Source organism: Calliopsis andreniformis, chromosome 9 (genome assembly GCF_051401765.1).
Source record: "Calliopsis andreniformis isolate RMS-2024a chromosome 9, iyCalAndr_principal, whole genome shotgun sequence".
Lineage (NCBI taxonomy): Eukaryota > Metazoa > Arthropoda > Insecta > Hymenoptera > Andrenidae > Calliopsis > Calliopsis andreniformis.
In genome coordinates this window covers 15,707,217-15,733,650 of record NC_135070.1, presented here as the reverse complement: position 1 = coordinate 15,733,650, position 26,434 = coordinate 15,707,217, and the positions used below count along the sequence as shown (strand labels likewise).

The 26,434-nt window shown below is 42.9% G+C and overlaps 1 protein-coding gene across 1 annotated transcript; it reads right to left on the bottom strand.

Moving 5' to 3' along the window:
- Positions 1-20,320: 20,320 nt before the first annotated feature.
- On the bottom strand, positions 20,321-21,135 carry LOC143183442 (uncharacterized). Its single transcript, XM_076384967.1, has 3 exons — positions 21,119-21,135; positions 20,865-21,039; positions 20,321-20,764 (listed from the first exon to the last, which is right to left on the bottom strand). Exons 1-3 carry the CDS (start codon positions 21,133-21,135, stop codon positions 20,465-20,467), a joined length of 492 nt encoding a protein of 163 aa, XP_076241082.1. The 3' UTR covers positions 20,321-20,464.
- Positions 21,136-26,434: the final 5,299 nt, after the last annotated feature.

Below are 26,434 nucleotides of genomic sequence, written 5' to 3'. Positions count from 1 at the left end.
CTTGTCTCTACTTCCTGATTAAGCGACAAGAACGAACAGCTGTTTGGATTTCGGCCTGCTCGTCCTCCACGTCGCTGTTTCCTCAATAAAACACACCTCGGCTCCTTCCGGTCCCCGGTCGGTGTACAAGCGTCATTTCGTCCGGCTCGCACCTGTCCCCAACAGGTGACGAGTCTGATTCTGCTGTTGCCACGTGTACCAATGGGACTGTTCTAGACAAGGGCATTTCTTTTTTCATCGTCAAACGAAAATCGCCGATCGAGCAGGAGGTAAGAAAACAGGCCAAGCGTTTAACAATGTCTTATGGAAATTTTTGTCCTCTGTCGTGACGCCCCTTGTTGCGACAACGTGCTTTGTTATTAAGAATAGACGGCTATTGAAATGTTAATGCTCGGAGGTATGGGGAAGGTTGATCCGGTTTGTTGATAGGATGTACAATGGTAAAATGAAATTTCCTTTTGAGATACGCACAATGTCCTTGTCACTTATTTCCTTACCGCGAAAACCGTTTTACATGTTTGAACTTTCAAATTTTTCAATTTTCCACCGGCCATTTGAAAATTCAAATTTTCAAATTTTCCAGTAGGTGTTTGAAAATTCAAATTTTCAAATTTTCCAGTAGGTGTTTGAAAATTCAAATTTTCAAATTTTTCAGTAGGTGTTTGAAAATTCAAATTTTTAAATTTTCCAGTAGGTGTTTGAAAATTCAAATTTTTAAATTTTCCAGTAGGTTTTTGAAAATTCAAGTTTTTAAATATCCTAGGCGTTCAAAAATTCCAATTTTTAAATACCCTATTCGAAAATCAAAATTTTTGAATTTTGAATTTTCGGTATATTGTAATGATCCAAACGAATCAAGGCGCCCCAGTATTTTAAAAAGGCATTACGATGCGAGAAATCGATTATCACTGGCGTAACGATGAACCGTGGCGTAATTAGTCTGCAGCTCAGGCTGACTGGCTGCAGTAGGTAAATGTTGCAGGTAAAAGGTAAACTGCGCGTTAAAGCGAGCGTCGCGCAGGGAGAAGATAATAAAAAGATAGAAGGCAGCGGCGGAGGAGTGCAAGTGTTCGTAACGCGACGTGGGTGTTGTCTGCAAGGACACCGCAGACGCGCCTCGTGTAATTCCACTCGGGCCACGAAGAGAGGAGGAAGGAAGAAAAAAAATAGTATCTCGTATCGCGATATCTTGGGCGGAGGCGGACTGCGAGAGGAGCAAGAACTTCTGGATCTCGATTTACGGATACTTAAAGCACACCCACGAGTATAGTGTTCTACGAGCGTCAAGAAAAAAAAACTCGCTGTACCGATAATGGGGGCGACCTTGTGCTTCGTTAGATCATACTGTCGTAACGCTGACGGCAACTCACAATCGATTGACTGAATTATTATTCTCCATTTGCTGCTTCCATACTTGTACATGATTCCCAGGCATCTTCTACTGATTGATGATTTGTAAGAAATTAGTGGAGATGGTAGGCCGAACTAAATTGAAGTGAAATAATTGGATAAATTGCGAAAATCAGCACTGTGAAAAATTATTCCATTTTGGAGTATAATTAATTGTTCAAGACCATCATAAATCAAATTCTTTTTCTATAAGTGACAGCCTTATTTACACAATTGTGCATAACATTAGTCAAGTTCTATTCCTAGCGGAGACTGTTATGACACAAACTTAGCGTTAGTGTGAGAAAATAATAAAAAATAGTTTTACTTGAAATTAAAATTATTGTCGATTTGTTTGAAGAATTTCTAACAAGTATAGAGGGCTAAAATATTGAATTAATATACTTCTATAGGATTTACAATATTTTTCATTCTTCCAGATTCAGTAATAATCAGCAATGGAGGAGGAACAGCTACCATATGGTCTTCCTTGGGCACGAGTTTTTGAGTAAGTGATATTAAGTTGAAGAATATTATTTTTCCAGAAAGTTATCCTCACTTATAGGAAGCGTCATAACCGATGCTAATTCTCTGCCTATACCTTAAGTCTTGTTTCACTTGGTAAAACTCGGGTGAAATCGGCCGCGCCGAAATGATTAAGCAAAGTGGTCACCTAACGAGAATAGTTAAGGCGCTTAACTAGTTAGTTGCCCGCCGTTTCATTAAACACTTGAAAAGGGGTCTATTTAACACCTGTTAAGCTTCATTTCGGATTAACTGTATCGGTGTTTAATCTAATCGGTGGCATGCCTCAACATGCATTTGGAAATTGGCCGAGAAATTTCCTCTGAGTTTCAATTCGTTGAGCAGAAACTCCTCTTGTTCGTTCGTTTGATAAAGGTTAATCATTTTCGCTTCTCCACAGAGGGAATGTCTAAGTGAAATTTCGTAGTAACTACTTTAAAAAAATTTGAGTAGAATTCTAAAATAAATGTAAATGATCAAAAAATAAAATTGAAAGAAAAAACATTAAAAAATGGTTAAGCTCATTGCTATCTAATTAATGTCATAAAAGAGAGAGAAATGTGATTCGTACTCCATGTTGCAGCAAATAATTTTTAGCCATCAAATAAAACTGTTTTCATTTGATATCCTCGTTTTTATCCACCAGCGAGCTGTATACATGTTACTGTCAGTAAGCAGAATTTCCACTGAAATGTTTGTCATTTGCCAAACGATGCGCGACGTTTAAAAACCTAACAATCGCTTAATAAAACTGCCATATACAGGCTTGTGTATTATTGACGATTAAAAAACAGATAATTTTTCGTGCGATGAGGTCTCTATTTTCCCAAAAAAAAGTACCTGAAGTTTGATACCGACTCTTTTTTAATTATTATTTCACAAAAAAAGCGTCTAAATATAAAAAGAATACAAATTTCACTTGAATGTTCCCTCTGAAGCGAAGAAACGGAACACGATTTTGCAATCGCTCAAGCAACACGAATCCGTCGCGCATGTCGACGCTGTACGTTTCAACGCGTTAGCAGCGTTGGTTATTTTAACTAATGACAGTCAAATGCAATTACATCAGGCCCCATGCCCTTGCCGGAAGCGCCCACATAACGAGTGCTCGTGTCTGCTGGGTGCTAAGGCCTCGGCGCATACCTGACATATGACGCCAGGGTTTAAGACTCAACTATCGAACGATTTCCAAGCCACGCGAGATAATTGTACAATGTAATAACAATTAGCCGACATGTTTAAATTTCACGCCTCGCCGACTGCCAATAGCATTGTGCGCTATTAACTTCAGCCGCTGGGAGCTGTTGCCGTCGGCCATAAATATGTTTATTCTTCGAAATGGTTTTTTCTAGAGGACTCGACGTTGACTATAATTGACCAGTCAGATTTTAAAATAGCTACAGTGTCTAGGGCTTGGTTTGAGAAACGGTTGCACGAAGTGGGAGGAGCGTTTCCAGTGTAGGATTTTATTTGAAACTATTTTTACTCGTTTTCGTAATGAAACACGTAAAAAATGTGTAAGAGAGTTATAGCTTATTCAATTATTTTTTAATATTGCTCAGCCATCTTTGAAAGCATTGTAACTCGCTTTAACATTCACTGAAATTACATTCCACAATGTTTCTCTTTGTAATCACACAATATTTATTCCATGGGAATTTTTAGGCCATTATATGAGCTTATTCACGCAACCATGCGGTTCGTCTCATCACGCCACCAATTGTGTTTTTAATTTACAAAGTTCGCCTTATTGTACCGCGATTCCATGAAAGCAATTTTAGCCTATTCACTTCTTTTCACATACCTTTCGTCATGTTCCTAGCACGATTCTGGTTCGTTTCGGAACGTTACCAAGTATTTTCTTCCGATCCTCATTTTGAAGTCATCGGTAGCACTACTTTGAATTTTGAATACGGCGAGACGAATCAATGATATTTCACGGCTGTTTTAGATATGCGTAAAAAACACTGCGAGTGAATACGGAGCAGTAGTGAATCATATAAATGCAAATTCGCCTTTAAAAATATATCAGGATACGGTGCTTGAGTTATTCGCGACTTGGTGTTCAGCTGCGCTTCTGTTGACCTCAGTTTTGCGCGGCAGCAAACACTCGTGAATCACTAGCGTATTACGCAAGGAGACCAACAGAACCGTGAAAATGGCGTTGCGTGTATAGGGTGTTTCATCAACTCTGTTACTGCCAGGAACATGTTTATGACGAAATAGTCTTCTATTCACAGTGTTAGTCCGTAGAAGATTCTTTTGTTTCCTGTATTAGAGAAACTTAGCTGACTCGAAAAATGTGAAATTCAGTCTAGAAATTCTTCAACCTGAAGTATAGGTTCCACCCAATGTTCTTTCACTGTCAAAGAATAAAAGATCACAGTAATCAGCCTGGTATCATTTGTTTCAATTTCTCGTCGAGAAGAATGTTCTCAATCCAATGACCTCTGTCCCAATCATTACCGATCGTGATTCGTTCCTCTCTGATATTTCGCATAATTGTGCAATCGACACTGAACGCCTGGAACCTTGAGCGAATTCTCGCTAGCAGTCGAACAACGAATCGTTGTGATCGTTGAAACGAGAACGACTGAGCGGAGTCACATAATAGCCAGCCTGTATCGTGATGACGACCAGTTCCTCGTTATTCAGTTACTGTCCCGTGAATCACTCGACGTGCGAGAAATGACGAATTAACAGTGTCGATAGACAGAACGTTAGTCACGAAGATCACACCTTCACTCGAAAGACTATAACCTTTCGTCGAACCACTCAACGATGGATCACTGTTATTGCTGAGTTATGGTTCTGCAGTCGTCACGTGAAAGGCTGTTAACAGTTTAGAGCACTTTTACTCTGAAATTGTCTGAGAATAACGTCTATTTCCACTGAAATTTCCTCAGAATGAGTACAATGATTTCAATTTCAAATGTAAGTGGTTTTCGTTCATTCCTTTGTATGTTTTATAAAACACTCTTTTTCTAGAAACTTGCGCGTTAGAAATTCTTGGTAATATGAGTCATGATCGTATGAATTAACCTTTAGTTGACTTGGTATACAGATTCTAATGGAAGTAGTAGATACCTATAGTAGGGTCATCCTGATACCATTATAAAGAATAATTTAGTGCACAGAAGTATTACAATGTTTTAGTTTTCCAGCTTTTAGAGTTATTATTTATAGATTTTTCAAAGGTACGTGAAGTGTGATTTTGTGAATAGATTATTGTAAAAAAATTCTGTATTTCTCACATTCCAGAATTGTTATCAATATTTTATATTCATTTCATGTGTCTGTCGATGTGTACATATATGATCATAGTCAACATACGCCGAGTATGGCGTCCGTTCATCTGCATTTAAAATTCTTGATACCATATTCGTAAAGAAGTTTTCCTCGACCATAAATATCTAAACACGATACTGGTGCTTATCGAACGAATATCGTATCAGGCCGCTCCAATTAAAATGAAATTGTTTGAATATGATCAATTATCTACTATTTCCTATAATTATTCAATTTAATGTTTATCAAATTATGCATAATTCCTCGGTAAATCTATACCAGCTTCCACCCTCTTGTAAAATCTAAATACTCATTCAATTTTCATTGCTTTTATCCAGCCGCACACGTGCACCAATCCCGCCTATTTATTACACCAGCTGAATCGATATTCCTTTTATTTACTCTTCCACCGACCGGGAAATTTACTACAAAGATTCCCTCTCTGTAAATTTTCGTTCATTTACGCGTTTCTCGGTTTCGATATCCTCTTTCATCGCTTTGCCAGCGTTTCCTCTATTTTTCAACTGCAAAAATCAGCATCGATATCACGCGAACACGTAAAACATCGTTTATCCAATCCCACAAAAACTTTTTACTAAACACCGTCCAAAAATGTATTTCAAAAATCCGTGAAATAACTTCAACTGAATTTTTCACTTTTTTTCGATGAAGGTTTTAACTCAGTTTAAACAGTGTGGCTAGTTCAATGTTTATTCTTCTCGCTCCCTCTTTTTGTGTCTGCTGCTCTTTTTAGTCACGTTCTTGACACTAGACTTCAAACCAGGTCTGAGTTAGGTCTGGATTAAGTGTAATCACCATTTGAAGTGATGGATTGCTTGACAAGGATCTTTTTTAACTATGGGATAAGTAAGGATAATTTGTTCTTAATGATGACACGCTAGAACTGTGCTCTGTTGCAGCTCAGGTCTAAAAAAGAGGAGATTACTTGCGAAACGAGGTACCTACGTATTCTGTGTTATGATTTCTCATTGTCAGTAACAAATATTGGGCACCCTTTGTAGAAACTACGAATGTGATATCCGTTACTCCATTTTCTCTCTAATAGAAGTATCCACCCTAAAAAAAAATTCTGTTATGTAGATGAAATTTTTTTCAAATTTTTTTTCAATTTTTCATTTTAAAATAACCATCAACCTAAAATAACCACATTTCATAGAATTATATTTTGAGAACGCAAAAGAGAACGCCGCTCAGATTTTCGCAGGCAGTCTGTTTTTTCTTGCACGATGAAAGGATTACCTCGGTTTGGATAGCCTGGACAGTTCAAAGTTGCGTTTCATTCGTCTCTTTCGCTGTCTCCTTTTGTGCCTGACGGCTCTTCCTAACCAGCTGCCAGACACTAGACTCGGGACCAACGGTTTTTCGCAACAGAGGGAACCAGAGGAAAGCGAAGGAGAGAGCAAAGGTAAAGTTTGTCACGGACCCGTAAGTGTCCCTTAAAAGTGACACGTCGCGGAGGAGATTGCTTTATCCGACAGTACGACGCCAGTCGGTGTTTCAGACTTATGCGGGCAAATACTCGGAAGGGAACGAGGCAAATTGAATTCCATGAAAACAGGGAAAAGAGGAGGATAATCGATGCACAAATATTTGCATTGAACAAGGTTGATCGCAGGAATTGGAGCAACCTCTTTTGCGTTGCTATTGCGTTTTTTACATCGAATTCAGTATTGCGTCGGTGGTGGCTATTCATAGGTACTGAGAATGTTGTTGGATAGAAATCTCGATGGTTCGATGCTCGAGATTTATGTAAGAAGCTTAAATTTAACGTGAATGGGCCAGAGGTGTTCCAATGATAGATGAATCTTTATCTGGACGTCTGCATCTTAACACTAAAGAGCTATATGCAGGGAGACCTATGTTGAGAGACTAATATTCAGAAGAAAACTGAAAACTAGCTTGCTTACTTCAAATATTGCTGTTTCTTCAGAATCTCTTCAAAATTCGAAGCAAGCTTGCATCCAGTGTGTTCAAATTGCAATTACTTGCAATAATATTTCCTCCATAATTCTATGCCCGTCCCCATAATTCTCCGTCAGCGTTGCACTTTGACACAAAACAGGTGGTGCAACAGTCCCCCAGCTAATGACCACCACGGCTAAACGTCTGTTAACACGGAGCAACGGCGTCCACTGCGTGAATATCGATAACGTTATCGTTAGCATCGTCGTTATTTAAAAGCCCACGGGCACGGTAGCAGTATTTAACGCGGGGGGAACGACAGGCGAGGCAGGAAGAGTAATTCAACTGTCGCCATTACTCGCCGAAGCCAAGATTAAACGGAATATCGATGGCCGTGTTCGCAGTTTCAGCACGGAAACAACGAATCGTCAGGATGGCCACGTGCTCACCCCAGGGTATCCGGTCTCATTTTCTATGCGGCCACGTCTATCGGTTGTGTACACGTCGTTAGCAGCCACTTGTCACCAATCCACTTCAATTTCACGCGGCTCAACCTACCCTTTACATTTTTTTTTCTTCCCCTTTTTCCATAGAGCCGCCGCGTCCCGTGTTCCTTTCCCTCCTTTCCTCGTCTCTTGTCGAGGGCTCCTCTCCTTTGTGTCATTTTTACTGCTTCTTAAGCGAACGGACCCCCCGTCCACCTCCTTTCGCGCGGTAAACACGGATCCAGGAACAGCCATTCCTCTTTCTGTCTATCGGCGCTAACAAGACGGACGATTCAAATTGCCCACAGAGCCTTGTTTCCTCCCTCCGTTCGCGAAAAAGAACACAGAAGCGTTTCCCGCCGTTTCTATCGTGCTTGTTCCCGAGCGGCAATTACCGTGAAAGCGGCTGTGCGAAGGCGGATTCGAGCGACACGATCGAAATCACGCGTAACGACTCTCTGGCCGAGTTAGACGAGCTTGAGGGTCCGTTAGGCCTTCTTCAAGCTTAGTCTGCGATACTGTCTTCTGGAGTGTTGGCGGTTTCGAGAAATGCGTAGTTAGTGCGAGTTTATATCTTTAGGTCTTTGACCCTATATTTGTTACTTAGGAATTCAGACATCAAAGTTTTTGTTGAAATCCAAGTAGCAGGTTAAATTCAATTTCTTGAGTTAATTAGGAACTTCTTTAGATTTGCAAAATTTGGTTGCTTTGTCAACTCCTGGAAATTTTTGTTCTGGTCAGTCATAGTTGCAGAAGTCAATGAGATATTACAGTGATCCCACGTTAGAGGTTCGGTAGGATCACAAAACGGACAGGTTTTAGAGAACAATTTATGCAGTGTTAGTCCTCTTCGCTTTCATCAAAGAAGAGTAAAACCAATTTCTTCTAAATAATTTCAAGGTATAGTCAATATATCAACAACTATATATCGAGGGAATACAGTATCTGCTTGAAACTATGAACTATGATTAAACGAGGAGCAGAATACACGCAATTTGCAAATTTCATGTCTCAAAGCGCTAAGTCCCAACAGAGTTTCCTATGTTCACAGTGTACATCGCGTACAAAGTAACTAGTGTCTTCATTGAACCATACACTCTATGCACACGACGTATTGAAGTGCTTGAGCAAGTGCCATAGAAGCCGCTAAACGAGATTAACAATAAATAAAATAAAGCCTGAACGCGTTTGAGCGAGACAGCCGCGAAGAAGTTCGCGAATCGTTCCCTCCGAGCTACCCCCGAGCTCCTCTCGTACGTGCAAACTTATCAAACTTTGAAATTGCCCAGGAACTTCATAAACGTTTCGCACGCCTTCGAAATTTCTGACGTCGAAGACAAACGCCGACGATTCGAACGTGCGATTGGAGTACGGGAAACTCGGTGACGATTTTTCCACGTCGAGGCTCGCCGAAATCTTGCTCGAATCGGTGTGTCGAGAGTATCTTGACACCCTATAGAGCAGCACGGTCGGAAAGTGGCGAGCTGCGACTCTTGAAGAAGGTAATAAAAGGGGAAGCCTCGTTCACGAGAGCTTTAATCCTGCGCTCAGGATGGCTTCTTTCGTTTCGCCTCTGGCTTTCTTGCTGGAGAGTGATCAGCTTCTGCCTGTCTGCAATCGCGGCCATTTTTATACAAATTATTAGAACCACTTTTTATGGTGCTGCATTAATTATCAAATTTTTCTGAGACCTTTAATGCAAAGGTAATTGGCACTGTAAGCTTTGTACAGTTTTAAGTGAAGAATTCAGTACTTTTAAGCTCTTGGTATTTTTTAATAAATTCTGGTCTTGACAAAAGTTGATAATTCTCTGTTGTTTGATATTTGAAAAATTGAATATGTTCCACTCATATTTTTCTTAAATATATTTTTTCTGAACGTAAATATTTTTCTTGTATTATATTTTGGTGCCTTCATATTATTTTAAATGATCTAATAAATGTTAAAACCATTGAAATAGGTTATTCTCTAATTATTCCAAGCATTATAGTTCATACTCTTCTATCTATGACCTCTTCTGCTCCCTCTTTGAACGCAGCTCGTCTAGAGTGCTTTATTCAAAGCGAAAATGTGTTAACGACCATAATTTCAACGGTCATTCCTACCGTCACTCCTTCCCAACGGAAGTTCTGTACTTTCGAGGATTACGATGTGAATGAGGATCTTACGAGCAAGAGGAAAAGTGTGTGAGAAAAGAGGAGTCGAGTGCCATTAAGTTTTCGCGCACTCGGCAAGAATTTTCCTACTTGAGGAGAAGATATTTCTTCATGCTAAAGAAAGCAGAATAATGCTCTTAGAGCCGGTTTTAAATATAAATTATTTTCGAAATTTTATGATCGTATCCAAGAGATATTTCTTCCACCTTGTTTGATTTATTCCATTTTCATTGCATTCAAATCCTCAAGCTCAAATATTCAAGGGATTTCACTCATTTCTCACAATTAAGTTCCCTTCCATAATTTAATAAATTCTCAAGCGTCTAGACTCTGAAACTAGTATGCGTCATTATTGATCGAAAACTTATGTAACACCATAAAAGGTGGTAGCTCATCCAAATGTAACCCTAGATAAGTGTCTACTCTAGGTCTCGAAATCTTTTCGTCACGAAAATTTTCCCAACACCCCGTTTCTCATGAATGGACCAGGCTCCCCACACGAGCAGAGATATTAAGTCGCAGTTATCATCGGTCGATGCTCAGCCATTCTCATTCATCCAGGGACCGACGCGTCTAATATCCCAGGCCGTGAAAAACGCTCGCTCGCGATGAGGCGATATTGCCGCGAAGAGAAGATTAAGAAGAGAGGAAGGTTACAGTGTACATTCTGCGCCATGATAGAGTATCCTTCAGCCAGTCTCCTTTATTCCTCCGTTCCGTTTCTTTCCGCGGAACCTTACGCTGGAAACCGACGTTACAACGTTTTTATGGGACATGCCCCGTGGAGAGAATCCGAGTGGGAGGGTGCAGATTCATCCGACCTCGTTTAGATACGACTCTTCCACCAATTCAGATACACCGAAATTGCGCAAACTGGCGGGCATAACCGCGGCAGTAAAACCTTCATCGTGCTTCTCCTCCACCTTCATTCCCGACCCCTTGCCCTCCAACCGTCCCCCCACCCACCCCCCGCTGGCTGATACCCTTCTTTTCCATCTTCCTTCTGTTGCCCTTCCCTCCTCCCGCGACCTCTGACCCCGTCTTCCGCGCTCGTATTCCACGTCTGCCGGCTCCTTTCAGAGTTTTACGTTCCTTCCTCCTTGGAGACCCAGAGACCAGGAAGACGTTGGCCATTTCTCGCGCGCATCAAACGGTTTGCGTTTGTCTGTTTGCGTCTGTCAGCATTGTCCTTTTCTCAGTGGTTGTCGATGTCTCTGTCGCGCGCTGTTCCAATGGAGGTTCACTGATCTCATGTGTGTCTACTGAAGGTGTGGGAATTTTGAGGGCAATTTAATGGGCGATTGGACGATTCTTGAGGCTTTTATTAAGGAAGTGGATGGAGGATTTTGTGAAATTTTTCAGGTGGTGAAATAAGTAGGAAATTGTGGGTGGGTTGAGTGTGAAGCATAAAAAAATTGTGATTAGTTATTAATGTGTTCTTGAAGTTTGAATATTTTATTTTATATTAGTATGTTTCTTTATACCTGTTTTAATTTCGCCATTAATATTGAGAATATTCGGCAGAAATAATTCGTAGGAGGCAGCAGGTTGTGTATAATGAAACGTTTGAAATTCACACTGTAATACGATAGTAATTCATTTAAGGAACGTCTAAAGTTAAATAACACGAGGCTGCTCATTAAAACTGTATTTCATGGTGAGTAATTCGCCCCTGTACATGTATTTTACATCTTTCGGCGTCCGAGATTTTCGCAAATTCATGCGGCATATTAATGCGCAGATGTTTAGTTTCAACGGAAGTATTTACGCAAGAAGGTGTTGAAACATAACATACGGCGATGCTCCGCGAGTTGAGGTTTCATCCTCGCCTTGTTTCCGGTGAAACTGCATCTCGCGTAAACGTCATCTTTACGCTGTAAGTGCAGAAATGTGTTTACACGGTGCCGGAAATGGACGTAAATCTTCGTAAAATGGCTGCTAGATATTTCAGCGCTGAGTTCACTCTGCGGAAATCTCTGGTCGGTTCGCGAATAACGTTCTGCCTCTAATGAATTAGCGATGCCTCTGGTTTCGAATTTAATAAGGGAAAGAATATATACGAAAATTTGTGATATTATATGTAGAATTTTAATACTAAACGGTTTTATATTTTACTGAAAGTAACAATAATCGAATTATAAGTATTCCAGTATGTAATATTTTATAAATCCGTGATGAGCCTTCAGGTTTTAGTACAGTATTTTATTTCGTCAATTATTTTTTTTAAGCATCCGCGCTATAAAAGGTTATGTAGGTGTATCACCGTTTTTTTTTTACCATATGGTGATTTACAAGGAAGCTCGAATTCGCGGTAAAATTAACACCTCGTTGATGGCCGCGTGCAAACACGAAACGACGACGTGTTCACGCGAACCGTATCAGCCTGGCATTCACAGCCTATAAAGATGAGCTGATATATTTCCATTGATATTTGTTTCGCTTCCCTATTTACTCACGTAATTTATGCTTCGATTTCATATTCCATCCAGTCAACTCTATCTATCAAGTCAATTTGTATATATGGACGCATCGTATCGAGGACATATAACGCATATTTATGCGTGGCGTGAAAATTCGAAAACAGCACCAGTTCGAACCTTTTATATTTTATAATCTCCTGTCATGAAATACCGGGAATTTTCATCTTTTCCGGAAGGTGGTTTATGGCCGCACTTTTTTCCCAATTTTTTCTGGGTTTAAAAAACTAAAATTCTGTTGTCGTGTCGTTGATGCTGAATGTTGCAATATTCGGTGATGGAAATGAACTATAGCATACTTTTTCACCATATTTAGAACGAATAACAGTAGGAAAATAAATTCAATAATTTTTCCTTTCACTAACACTAACATATTAAAAAAACGTAATTAATCTAGCTCCAACATTCTTCCGAAGTCATACCAAATTAAACTGCACAGTTACTAGATCCCCACTGATTTCCACTCCAGTCACCCTGTTAATACCTCGAATTTCTGACAAAACATTCATTCATTTCCCATTCGAAACGCTCAATAAAGCAGCCGCAGTTTATGGGAACATTTATCCAAAACGGATTCAGAAAAATACAGAGAAGTCGTCCCTAGCATCGAGGCTTGAAAAACGCGCGAATTACACATTCACCCAGTCGTCATTCACGCCGAATCGCTATTAATTCAATTCAGCCTGGGCGTGAATTAAACAGTTTAGACGAATTATCCACGGATTCTGGCCGATGATTTTATAAAGTCATCGACGTCGCGGTGAAACGCCCGCGGCCTGCAACAGTCTCCTCCCCAACAGTTGATCCACTTCAGCATCCTTCGCCCCCTTCCCTCTCATCCCAACGTTCTCTGTGCCAGGGATGGGAGCACCCTTGCTCTTCCCCAGCCACCCCCGTCACCTGGCAGCTTCGCGTTGGAGCCGCAAACTTCGTGCCTATGCTAATTGACTTCGCACACCCCGTCCTTCCTGACGCCCGGGGTTTCCATCCGGCCGCTTTGCCAGCGCGCCCCGACACTGTAAACCACCGTGGTTTAAAGTCAATTAACGCCTTCTCCCCCCGAGAGACAGCTCGTTTTGACCTTTTCGATCAACGAACGGCACCCGCGCGTCGAATTCCATTGTTCCTTCGCGCCGATGCGGGCAGACTGCGAGAGAAAGACTCCTCTTTTTGCCCCGACCCCGCCACCCAAGCACCGCGTTTGATGAATTTATTTTCAGGTCGGGGATTCAGTTTGTCCGATTGGGGTTATTGATTTTTCCCGTCGTTCCTCGGACGGGCAACCCGACGTACACCTTGTCCTGGCCCAATCGATTCGCGTCGAGTGGAAATTGTCTGCTCGCCGCGGCTGCTTTCGCGAGTTTTTAGGCTGCCGATGGAATAGGAACTATGCTGACACCTTTACAGCTGTGAATGAATTTCAGCGTCGCGGTGAAGGTGTGAGGTATTTAGAAAATGATCGGAATCTGGTTGAACTTTTTTATCATTTTAATATTCTATTCTTTTTTTCTATTTGATGAAAGCTTCAAGGGAGATAGAATATCGAGTAAACATTTTCTTTTAGTGAATGTTCATTTGAGCTCTCCAGAAAATACTGTTCTGAGATATTCTGGAAGTTGGGATAACGACTGTGTTTTCAAAGACTTACGAAACATTCAGGGGTTCCAAACTTTTCAAGTCTATTTTAGTCTTCAAGTGGCTTAGAACTTAATATTCTTAGCTTGAACGTTTGCAAGGTGCTGATGCCTTATAGCTATGTATATGAATGTTACGACGCTTTTTTACGTAATTAATGGTCTTAATTTGGAGCGAGAAACTTCTGTAATACATTCCTCGCAGTCCCTTAACTCTTTACGAAGCACCATGTTTAAGAGTACAGTTCTTCCAAGTCTCCTAGGTTTGAGGGAAAAAAATAGCTAAAAATAAATCTCCTTTAAAACAAGGGTCCCATAAAAGCAGGGCAAAATTGCTTGTAATACCCTCTACTCAAAGAAATAAAAAATTCAATATCTCTACTACATGAAATTGGTTCATCAAAGCCACCACAAATATCCCTCGAAAGTACTTCTTGCTGCGTAGAGCACAAGCAAAGAATTTGATCCTCCTCCACTTGGCAATAAGATAGAACATCCATGCGCGTACTCCAGAAATTCTTTGCATCCATAAAACAGCAGCTTTATCAACGTTCCTTTTGACGATCTCTGCCAGCCACTTAATCCCGGTGCCAGTCAATTCGAGGCATCCTCCAGAGCCATTAAATCCGACCCGGATCTGACGAAACAAACGGTGCTGGTCGTTTAAATTGAGATCTATGAGCGCGGCATAGGGGCGACGTGAATTTCTGCAAAATATCATCGACATGGCCGAGATTCATCGGCAAGTGTTCTTGCGAGGTCTCTCGAGCCAACGAACGGTACGTAAAGTCATCGATGTGTGAGCGACGCGAGAGTCGCATTTCTCGCCAATTCAGCGAATTACAACGCTGACGTCACCGGCTCGGCATAATTCGATTCAATTCGCTTAATTTTGCGAAAATTGCCAATCTTCTCCGGGCGCGTTACGCCTAACGTGGCTCCTTCGTGTCACGGCCCATCTCCCACGATCCTTTTCGTCCTCTCCTCATTCTTCCACCCTTTTCTCCGGGCAAAACCGTTTATCGATCACCGCTCCCTCTTCTTTTTCTGCTCTTCTAGCCGACGTCGTCCACCATGCGATCGCCACGGTACACGTTCAATTATTTTGTTTCCCATTACGAGCAAAAGGTGTAGGTATCGGTTCGCCTCTCGCCGCGAGTAATAAGAGTAAATGAATTAGAGGAAGAGCGAGTTTGTAAGACGGCGAAAGGGGGCGGCGGAGTGATTCAATTTAGATGGGTGGTTCTTTTCCCGCGTTTCCAAAGATCCTTTTGTCGGCGCCAGTTACAATGAAGAGGCCGCGGACGCCGTTTGCGCCGCCATTCAACGCACCTTTTCGAGACCCATTCACGACTCGTCCTGTTCTCCTTCTTCTTTTTCAATTTTTCGGACCAATTGGCAGGCCACGGTGGAAAAATGACGAGAGGCTTGTGCCAGCTTCCACGCGGTCCCCTGGTTTCTTTTGGACCCCGCCTGCGCATGTCTGCCCGGGCTCCATGGCGTGCTACCGTTAAGGTCATGGGGTCAAAGTGTCTCGAATCTGACATTCCTTCCCAGCGACGATTTCGTGCACCGTCGAATTTGCGAGCACTCCCGTTCTTTTTTCGAGGGGTTCGAATTGGAGTGGAGATTGAATGAGGTGGAAGTTGGCTGAGATATATGGATTTTTTGGTGTAATAGTGTATGTTTTCTGTGATTTCTATGTAACTCATTATTCACAGTGTAGGTGTACGCAAGTGGAATCAATAAAATTGTAAGATATACTTTGGAGTTTGCACTGAAATACTGTACAGTTTCTGTACATTAAATGATTGGAGATGGTGGGGTCATAGTGACCCTATTACGCTACTTCCTTTATAATATTAACCCCATCAATGATTCAGATAGTCTCTTTAAATAAAGTAACCTCTCTCTTCAGAAGATATGAGTCACAGTATAAAAGTGAAGTATCCTTGACCTACATGTAATTATAGCGATTGAGCATATCGAGGGATTAAATTCTAATTCATTTATCTGCACAGGGACACCTATATCCCAATGAATGGATACCTATTTCGTTGATACCATCTGATTCACTCTGATTCCCGTATCTATGTCGGTTTATCACAAATCTCATCGTTCCTAATGAATATATTTAATCAGACGTTTAATTACTAATTGACCTATTTATTATGAAATTGGGCTCGATCGATTATACATTCGATTAATTTTCTCCTATTATTGATTAGTTTAGGTTCAAGTCTATCCTTCCAACGTGAAATAGAGAATCCAATTTCAACACATTCAGAAATTATTCTCAATTATTCCCAAGCTTCAAATGAAAATTAAGTAAAAATAGTAATTCTTCGTCTCGACGAGCAGCGAGATTTTTCAGTTAGAGCAGAAGGATAAAATCCTGCCACGTAGACGAATTTCTATCCTTCTGCACAAGAGATGAGGAAAGGAAACGACTTCTTCTGAAATATTATCACGAAAATGCTAAAACAGTCCGCAGTTTTCGTTAGAAATAACTTTTTTATATTTTGACTACCAAGCTGCGACGAATTTATCTTAGGATTATTTAAATCTCCGTGAGAACTGGAGCAGTGGTCTCTGAATCCTCCAGCTGGCTACTTGAAACTTTAGGCCGAACTAACTTCCGTGTCTCAGCTTTAAAAAATGGACACCGTGAAATAGCATTCCCCTGCAGAGAGAAGGAACCGCTATTTTTCATATTTTAAGAACAAAAGTTAATTATTATCAACCATGCTATATTCCTAGATTAAAAGCCGCGCCCAGGTTTTGTGAGGAAGTAAACGCGTATATCTGCCACACCTGGTTCTTAGGGATAGTACATTAAATGTTTACTCGCCACACCTGTTTCGAAGGGCTGAACTTCAGCTACTATAAAAAAATTCGATTCAAAATGCTGTTTCCATAAAAGCCCCATCATATCGAAGAGCTTAAAACCAACAGACCAGCGGATACGTATTAGCGGAACACTAGTGCTCCCAAACTACTAAAATACACAGAATACTAAATAGCCATAGGTATAGTCAGATTCGCCATTTGCTCCAGCAGAGCAATATTAATTAATCCCGCAGCTTTGAAACTATGGGTCTCCCCCTCATACGAAAGCGAATTAATTTAGAATCGATATGGAAGAACCTGAACTATCCATTAGGACCTCAAAGAGCCGAACGCCTTCCAAAAAGAGAAGAACAGACGAACAGACCTCTCTCCGCAATTTGTCACCTCCTAGTCACTCCGATCCCCATCGAGTCCCATCAGGAAGTATCGCCATTACAATCGGTCGGCGATTCTTCGATAACTCAATCGAAGTCGTCACGAGATAAAAATCACCACGGAAGGTGGGGCCGAGGTATCCGATAATCGAGTCTTCCAGCTCTAATCTCTGCTACTTTCCCGAGATTATGCTGACCCTGTTGTTTGCATCGCGTGCAAGCGTCGAGATATTTAGCAATCCGAACAAATTGGATTTTCTTCGTCTCATCCGCTTTTTGTTCGCCCTTACTCACTTCTAGCCCTTCCCTCTCGCCCACCCTTCGCCCTCGCGTCGTTCCAACCCCCGAAAAGCGTAAGAAAGAGGGCGGTAGGGGGGAGAAATGGAAGTAAACGCGCGAAGAAAAAACAAAACCAGAAGCGGGAGGCAAGAAGGGAGAGAAAGATGAGATCTATCTAGCAGTGGGCCGCGCGTCGATTCAATTTCCTGGGAGGTGCTTTTCGTTTCGCGTTTCGAAGCCGTACAACGACGCCGTTATAACTCCCGCGACGAGGGGGCGGCGGAGGGGGTGGCGGAGGGGGCCCCTTGGATTCTTAGCCCACGCGCGGGCGGCAGATTGCGACGAGAGACGCTCCTCTCGCCGCTCGTTCAAAATAATTTCGAGTCCTAAAAGTGTCGGGGAGCAATGGAACGCGGACGATGGCTCCTGGCAAATGTGATGTAATTTCGTTGTAACGACCGACGCGATTCGCGCTCGTTCGACGGAGCAGATTAAGGAAATCATTCCTCGGTATCGATCTCCGTCTGCTGACGCTCCAGACGCTGATTCTGGGATGCCTCGACGATCGTTTCTGGGAAATTCGGTGGAAAACGTGGCCTCCGCTGCTCAGATTCAATATTTGCTTCTCTTCGGCTGGAATAGACGTTTAGGGCCCTGAGTTATTAGGTCTGAGATGTTAATGAAGCTGGAGGTTTTCTTTGAAGAGAATCTTTTGTGGATCATGGTTTATTGTTAGTTTTTTATGTTTCTATGTGTACTAGTTTAATTCTGGTTTTTTTGGTTTTAGTTGATGAAGGGTGTTACTTGATTTAGTATTCTTTTGATCACACTTTGGATGTAATTTCGTTTTTGAGTCTTTTCTTCAATAGTTGCCCATATGTTTGAAATAATTTCTGTTTGTACTACTTGCAAACTATAGAAATTGCCACATAGTAACTTTCGTACTGATATATTTCCGTGATTTTTCACTGTCTTTGAACATCACTGTGCCTTTTCAAGGAACTGTCTTGTTTCGAAGTTCTACGTTCAATCCAAGTATTTCCGATGAAGTATTAATAGATATAAGGTTCTAGTATCACACATGGTGTACACATGCTCTTTTGACTAGGACGGATTATCACTTGGCCGTTCATAGTTTCTTGGAAAAGCGCATTAAATATACAATTTTCCGGAGTATATAGTCTAATTCAGGATTCAAGGCTTTCACCTTTACACTTCTCATCACATAACTTTCAAAGCATTATTAATTTAGAATTATGTCTAATATGATACTAAAGATTGAATACGTAATTCTGTGGCAATTATATGAACAAACAGAGCCATCATTTCCCATAGAATTAAGACACAACTCCACCTGAAATACTGTTGCTTAATATTGTCGAAAATGTTTCAAACGGTTTCTCTAATAAACGCGGTACTGTAGAATTAATCCGAGTTACCCATATAACTCGAGTTGTGTGTACCCTACAGATTGTACGCTTTCAGTTTTCGCATATAAATTATTCAACAAAGCAACGTATCAGTCTTCCCTGTGTGTCTCTATACCCCCTATATTAGTTCCTACCTTCGTGCACACGATTTATAGTCTATCAGTTTCAAAGCAGAGACTCTCCTCGCGTATACGTACGGTATCGTACGTGTCACCCTGTTGCGTCTGAACCCTTTCACGTACGAGGAACACTCACATCCCCGATAAAAATGATTTTCTTTTTACTCACCGATTACGTTCAACTAGAAACCGCGCTGGATGCTCCTCTTCGCTCTTCAACGACTCCCATCAACTGTTCCCGATCACTCGCGAGAATCGAACTCCTCCCCCTCGTCGGCAAACTTCACCGATACATCCTTGCACAATTGATGGACTTCGATTTTCAAGCTGCACTTGGTATCGAGTGATAACTTCGCACTGGTAGAATTAAGGTGGAATTAAGAACCGTCGAAAGTTCATTTTTGTTCGATTTTAACTTGTCGATGTGAAAGCTTTGCATTAGGCGAATTGATTCATTGTGAGGACATTTTATTGATATTTAATATTCTAGTGTTGCATCGTTTGTGTACCTTTTAGTGTGATCAATATGCGATAAGTTAATTCATAATTGATTTTAAATATACTGTGTGCTGATAGTTCTGAGCGAGCAGTAAATTAGGTAATGAGTTAATTAGAATCTGATGGAATATTGAAGAGCAATTAACTTGCTAATTGGTTCATTTCTGCAGCGGAAATTTTTCCAAAATAGTCCTCTTTATTTTATTGTAGTTGTATAGTTACACATACGTAATTGTTGAATATATACAGGATTTGTTTAACTAATGATGCAATTCTAATTGCAACTGCAGTTAACTGCAAAAATTCAAAATATCTCCCATCTATTAACAAAACACCTAGTATATTTTCTAGACTCACTATATAAATCCAATTGACCCAATCTCAAAAGCTGCTCACAAAACAAGTTAACTCATCCCCCTCAACACGCGAAGAATCAAAGGAGAAACCAGAAGCCACCTCTGCAAGACCCGAAAATGGCTCAAACTCCCTCCCTCCATAATTTCCTCAAACATTCCCCCTTTCCCTGCAGCAGGTAACCAAAAGCTCGATAGCTCTCGCCACGAGCCGTCTGGTCAGCCAGCACCGCTCGAACGATCGCTCGAATCCACGTATCACCATTTTTGAGGGCAAAGTGGCAAAGTTCGTCCGGGAGCGTGCGGTCGTCGGCGGGCAAGCAGTCGATCGATCGATACGGTACGCGGAACGAATCGCGTCGCGATAACTCGCGTGCAACAGTTGACGGTGAAGCCAATCGGCGGTACGAGCCGCGGGTAATTGCAGTAATAGTTGCACAAAAGTGGCGGCCGGTGTGTGTATACAAGGGGGTCAGGAGCGTGTTATTACACGGAGTAAGAAATTACCTTTTGGCCGGGCGTAACGAGCCCGCGACACGGAACCAAGTATCAGCGGTAATTACAGAAGCTGCGAATTGAGATTGCAATTTGTCGGCGGCGTCGTTCATCGCATCCGGTTCAGCCAGCGACGAGTCAGCCTGCTCCTTGCTCGTGGATTTTTGCACGGAGAGCACTCGCCTCGCGTCATCTGCCCATTGTCTGCGGCTTATCCCACCGTTCGCCGCGATGATAGTCACTCGAAGTCACCGTTAAACAACGAGCCAGCCTCGGGCCGATCTGCGACCGACTCAGGAATCGAGAGACACTTTGCAGAGGAGGGGAACACCGCGAGCCGCGGAAAATGGGTCGGAAGGGCTTAAAAATGGACATCCAGAGGAGCGCGACGAGGGGCCAGAGAGAGTCCCGCAGCCGATAATCCGCGTTTGCGCGGTAGCTCGAGCGGAATGGAATGGATCGGCCTGAAACGGTCCTCAAACAATGCAACTGGAACGAGAAGTTAAATATTGAACGCGGTGTTATCACCCCCCCTTGCCCGGGCTGGCTATCGATAAACGAGACTATTACATTAACTCGAGCGATTTACCGAGGAGCCCAGCATTTTCCGACGCGCCACTGTCCAATTAGTCCAATCTTTTCCGCGAGAGCGCCGTTTCGCAGAAGGCCAATGCTGTGGAATTTCAGCGTCAGAGACGAGACTCTGGACAGCTAAAAGAGGAGTTTGCAAGAATGTCCGAGGATTCGAGGAATCCAGGGTCTCGCTAAGGCGAGGAGGATTTTGCTCTCGAGTATTTTAGCATTTTGCTCGGTTATGGCAGCGTTTCGTTCCGCAATATCGGCTTTAAAGGTGACCCCATCGCGGGCACGTAGCAACAGCGTTTGGATGCCTTTCCGTGGACCGATCGTTGGACTGAACGAGAAAAATGCATCGCGGAGCGTGCCTGCGTTGGGAATACCTGAACGATCGCGATGAGCTGGCGAGCGTGGAAAAAGTAATTCGAAAACGTCACGGCCAGGGGAGGTGATGGAAATTTGACGCGTTCAGGGAGAAATTGCGAAATCAAAGATAATGGAATTTACAGGAACTCGTTTCCCTCTGTCCGATCGAGTGAAAAGCACTCGCTCCATATAACGAAGCTAATTAACTCGAGTAATTAACTCGAGCGGCACGTAACGGAGTTCTTGGTGTCTGGACGTCGACGAAAAGCGAAAGAAACAATTTCGATGGAATCGATAAAGGGGCTACCTCTAGTCCTGATAAATTCGAGTGTTTGCTTAATAAGAAAGAAATCGAGCAAGAACATTCTAAATGAGCCAGGAAATCACTTTCGGCGACTTTCAGACAGTCGAGTTACTCCTTATTGACCCACGTACCTGTAGCACTCACTGCCGCACGAGTAAATCCAAAAGTTGCCGACAATCGAGCAGCGAAAGTGCCGCGCAGAGTTCACTGGCATTCCGAAGATACGGTAACGCAGCAAAGATCGTCGTAAAAATTCAAATTTAATTTACATAATACCTGGAAACGCCACGTCCGTCCCCAAGAGAAAAGCCAACAAGTTACTCGAGCGGCAATGGGATCGAAAAGCTATCAGGATTCACATGGAAAAATGAGACGCCTGTTTTCTCGGAGCGTCGGTTTAAAATTTCACTGCGACGAGTCAACAATGTACGCTCCCGTGGTAGGAACAGAAAAGAGAGGACTCATAAGTGGACGAGAGTGGTTTCGGAGCAGAGAAGAAAATTCTCGATATCTCTAATAATACAAGTCCTTCGGAACCTCTTGCTCCTCTACTGAATCAGAATCCCCCAAAATCAGCGCGCACAGTTTGAAACGATCCCCAGTACACGGGCCACTGTAACGTAACGAAGCAGCTGACTCCGAGCGCAAGTTTGACAGTCCCGACCAGTCCATTCAGACGAGTCGAATCCGATTTTCCTTGAACACGGGACGCCTTGTGCGAGCGAACTCGAGAAGATTACTCCGGTCACTCTAGGATCGATTGAATTTCCACTCGATTCGACTGCGACCTATAAAACCAGCTAACCGCGTCTACACAGTGTTCAGCGTTATCTCGATACCCGGCAGCGATCAACTTCTTCTCCGTTTTCTTCAGCCTCGTACCATTCCTCGCGACACATATCACAGGAGGCCTAGGACACCTCGGAGTCCCGCGGCGACTCTAGAGTACTCGATCTTTTTTTTTTCTTTTCTTTTTCTTTCACTAGCGACCGAAGCTGACCCAAGAGGCTCCGTTCCTCGTGTCCTGTCCGACAGCACCGTGGCAACCCTACGCGGGTCCTCGTTCCGTCTTCACGCACGTTTCCCTGACAAGGACAAAAGCGTAGACGCGGCCGACGAGGGGGTGGCGAGAGACAAGTGTCACACGTCCGCTGGCGGAGAGTGTGCGGGTGCACACGGTGCTGGGTACGCGAGCACTCGTCGAGTGTGGCTGGCCCAGCTAGCAGACTACTCGGAAGAGAGACCTCAGTGGGATGGCAGTTTAAATGCAACTATGCTTCCTCGGGTTTGGGTTGAGCGCGCAGGGTCCGAGTCGGCCTTGCTCGGTAGTGCTCGGCCGTTCTCGGATCTCGTCGATATGCCCATAGACACAGTGTATATGTCTATGGATATGCCGTGTCGTGCCGTGCTAAGCTATGCTCTCTCGCTACCTTCTCTCTTGTCTTCGACTCTCAGAAGTGTGTGACTGGCCCCTGTCTTCCTTTTCCTCCCACTGCCCTGTATCCTATCCTAGAGTCCTCGGGGTCTCCCTCCTGTCTGCCCGCGACCTGCCACCTCTCCGCCAACGCTTCGTCCTTTCTCCTTGTCTTCTTCCTCCTTGGTCCCTCTGCCTTTCTTCGTGCCTTCCGTCCTACTCCCACAAGACGATGCACCGAGAGACTCGGTCTCGCAATTAGTGTTGGTCAGCGGTTCTTGGAGGTGGTAGTGTACCGGTGGTACAGGTAACCGGGTGTCCGCGCTGGTGGTGGGTGGCTGGCACCGTGTGCGTGCGCGTTCGTGCCAGTGCGGGGGTGTAGGTAGACGAGTGGGCGCGGGACGGGGTGGCTGGCACCGAGGAGAGGGCAAGGAATGACGGTAGTAGGATATTGTCGGCGGTAGGGAGAACATGTCGGAGAGGGGAAGAGCTCGAGACAGAGACGGTCATATGGCGCCCGAGTCGGTACGGGGATGTCTTATGTCATTTTTCTCCGCGAGATTCTACCGGGTGTCCACAATCAAGCGAGAGCCACTCTGCTCTCGAGCTGGCTTTCCCTAGAAATTTTTACTATTTTATTGCTGGCTCGCGATGCCCGCGTCGCCGGGGGAGCTGAATTTAAACGGGTCACCTCGTTCGACCGGAAGATTTTTGCGGAATTTTTATTGTTATTTTATCGCTCCTGCTGGGGACGAACGGGACGCGGTAATTTTCGAGTTTACTAGCGCGGGAGTTATATATTCTTTATAGTTTAGCGGGGAAATGGTAATTGGGTTAGGGTAAAGATTTCGGGAAGATTAGGTCCGTGTTTCGATGACAACTGTGCGGAGTAGTAAATAAAACTTTAGTCTGTTGATATGGCGATTCCGCTCGGAGCGAGTTCGAAACTTTTAGTGTAAATTTCAACTTGATGGTTCTATCTTAACCGAGTTGGTTCTACTAGGAGCAAATAAATTATATAAGACGGAAATAAATTTCTATACCATAGATGTAATCACACCTGTAATTTCAGCCCCTATTGTAACTATAAAAAACATAGGAAGACCCTAATACTCATAATAAGACAAGGCGTTGTCATCCCCCAAAATTAAAAAAATAATAATAACAGAAATTGCCTGACACTTAATCTTAAAGTCTCCTCCAAAAGAACAGAATTACTGGAATACTAAAGTTCTCTTCCGATAAGCCTACCGCTACTTTAAAGAAAATTTTAAAACACATATAAAACACCCTAACAACCCCTTTCCCCATGAAATTAATCTCAACCCAAAATTCCACAAAATGTCGTTCTACTATCAAGCAAGAATGAGCAAGAGGAGCGCTGATCAACTTTTCCTCGTCAACTCCGGATTGTTATTAAAACCTGTAGAGCTCGTGCCAGATTACAAACACGATGCACAATATCCGCGCACTTCATTCGCCGCGGAAACCCCGTCGATTTCGAAACGCGTTTCCACGCGTTACATTATTCATAGCCGGTAATGACACACTTCGAATATTATACGTCCCTCGTACCCGCTAAAACTATCAATTGTGCTTGATTCAATGCGACTCATTTCGGGCCCGTGGACGTTCCACGTCGCGTGTATCCATCACTTTTTTTCCCCCTTCCCACCGCTCGTTTCGTTCATTCCGCGTTCGTTTGCGCGGCGAAAGTTTCGTCGCCACCGCGGCAGAGTTATCGCGCTCGGACGGATTTTCAAACTTCGTCCCCTGGAGCGCTAATCGAGCCAGTAGTCTCCGAGCGAAAGAGGAAGTGGAGCCTTCAGCCCGTAGCTCTCCAGATGCGTCGTTCCCGAGATCTGACGCGGACTCGATTATCACAATAAAATGTAATTGGTAACTGGGAAGAGGAGAGTCTGTGGTTGGGGGTTTAATCGACTCGATTTTCTTTGAATATCTCTGGCGGAGATCAGTTTTCTTTGGACGTTCGTGTTGTTCGTTTCGATGATTTATTATGTGAAATGAGATTGAAGAAAAGTTGGAGAATTGTGAGATTCGATGGAATGGAGTGTGAGTTCTGATGGAGCGCGGTAGGAATTTATCGTTGGTTGTGCAAATAGGATGGTGTCGAGGAATCTCATCCTTTTCGACATTCGAATAATCGAAGTATTGTAACTTGCGACATCTCCCACTCTCTGTCAAGGAAGCTGCAGTGGAAACTACTAAAATCTGCTGACGCGAAACGCGACTGCCTTTAGGAAATTCACGAACTAGAACTCGATAACCCAGATTTCGATGTAGCCGCATAACATTCGGGGTAAGCAATACAACTATGCATCACGTAGCCAGTTTAACGAGTTCGTGACTGTAAAATTAATCTATGGTCCTTAATATCGTTTCCCAAAATCATAAACGTCCGGTCAAGTTGCAAACAGTACCTGTCGATACCAGTTATCGTATCTCGTTACGTGGCAATAAATGTTGTTAATGTCTTTGCGATCCCAAATGAATACGCGATTAGGAAGTAAGAAAAGAATAATCTCAGTGGCTAAAAATATCCCAAAAACTTATTTCATTACAAAATTCGGAAATTGAAACACATAAAAAATTGTCAAAATTCAAGAAAATAGCTATTCGAAAATTGGAACATTTCTATATTTTACAATGTTTTATTTCAGAGCCTGAATATTTGAGCATTTTTCAATTTAAAATTGTCAACGTTGAGAAATCGATAAAAAAGACACTCTCTGAAATAATTGAAGTTGCCATTTATTAAAAAATATTGTTTTTATTTAATATGTATAGACACTAGTATATCGAAGCTTTTACAGAATCTATCGATCGAGTCCCCCAGAAATTCCCGACTGGATACGAAAAATGGTCGGTCAAGGGAGCTGCTGTGTCGCATAGGGAAAGAAGAGAGGAAGAGATCGCGAGCACGGGGCAAAAACCATGAAATTTCGCGGATGCAAGTGTGGGTCGAAGTGCGTGTGCGAGGGGAACTCGATAACCTAGATTTCGGTGGTCCCTGTGAGGGAGTCAGCGCACGCGAAGACTCATTACATAACTTCTGCGATCGATCGATGCACAGGGCTCGAGCGTTCTTCCGGTATGCATGTACACAGGGAACAAGCAGTCTGCCGCATACGTGTACGCTTATTTACGTGCACTGACGACGAATTGGTTGCCGTTATCTTTCTATCGGCTGCCATTCGGGGATTGATAAGAGACCGCGCAAAAAGAACCTCTTTATTTAGCAACCGATGCCAATGCTGCGCGCTTTTCAAGAACGTTGCGAGTCAACTCTGCAGGAGTCTATTGTTCGCACAAGAAAATGTAGAAACTCTTTTGTGGGCTTTTTACGCGGCACCAGTGACGTGGAAGTTTTAAAGTTGCCAATAACTTTCGTTATCTATGACAAGTGGATTTAGAATTCATGTTCTGATTGGCGGGTGATGGTAACTTTCAGATCCATTTTATCTTTTCATGGGGGCAT

What these genes read in the sequence shown, in the direction of transcription:
- LOC143183442 (XM_076384967.1), bottom strand. An exon ending in GGAAAATGCTGGGCTCCTCG is followed by an intron (nt 20,765 to 20,864) that starts GTAAATCGCTCG and finishes TTCTCGTTCCAG; the next exon opens with TTGCATTGTTTGAGGACCGT.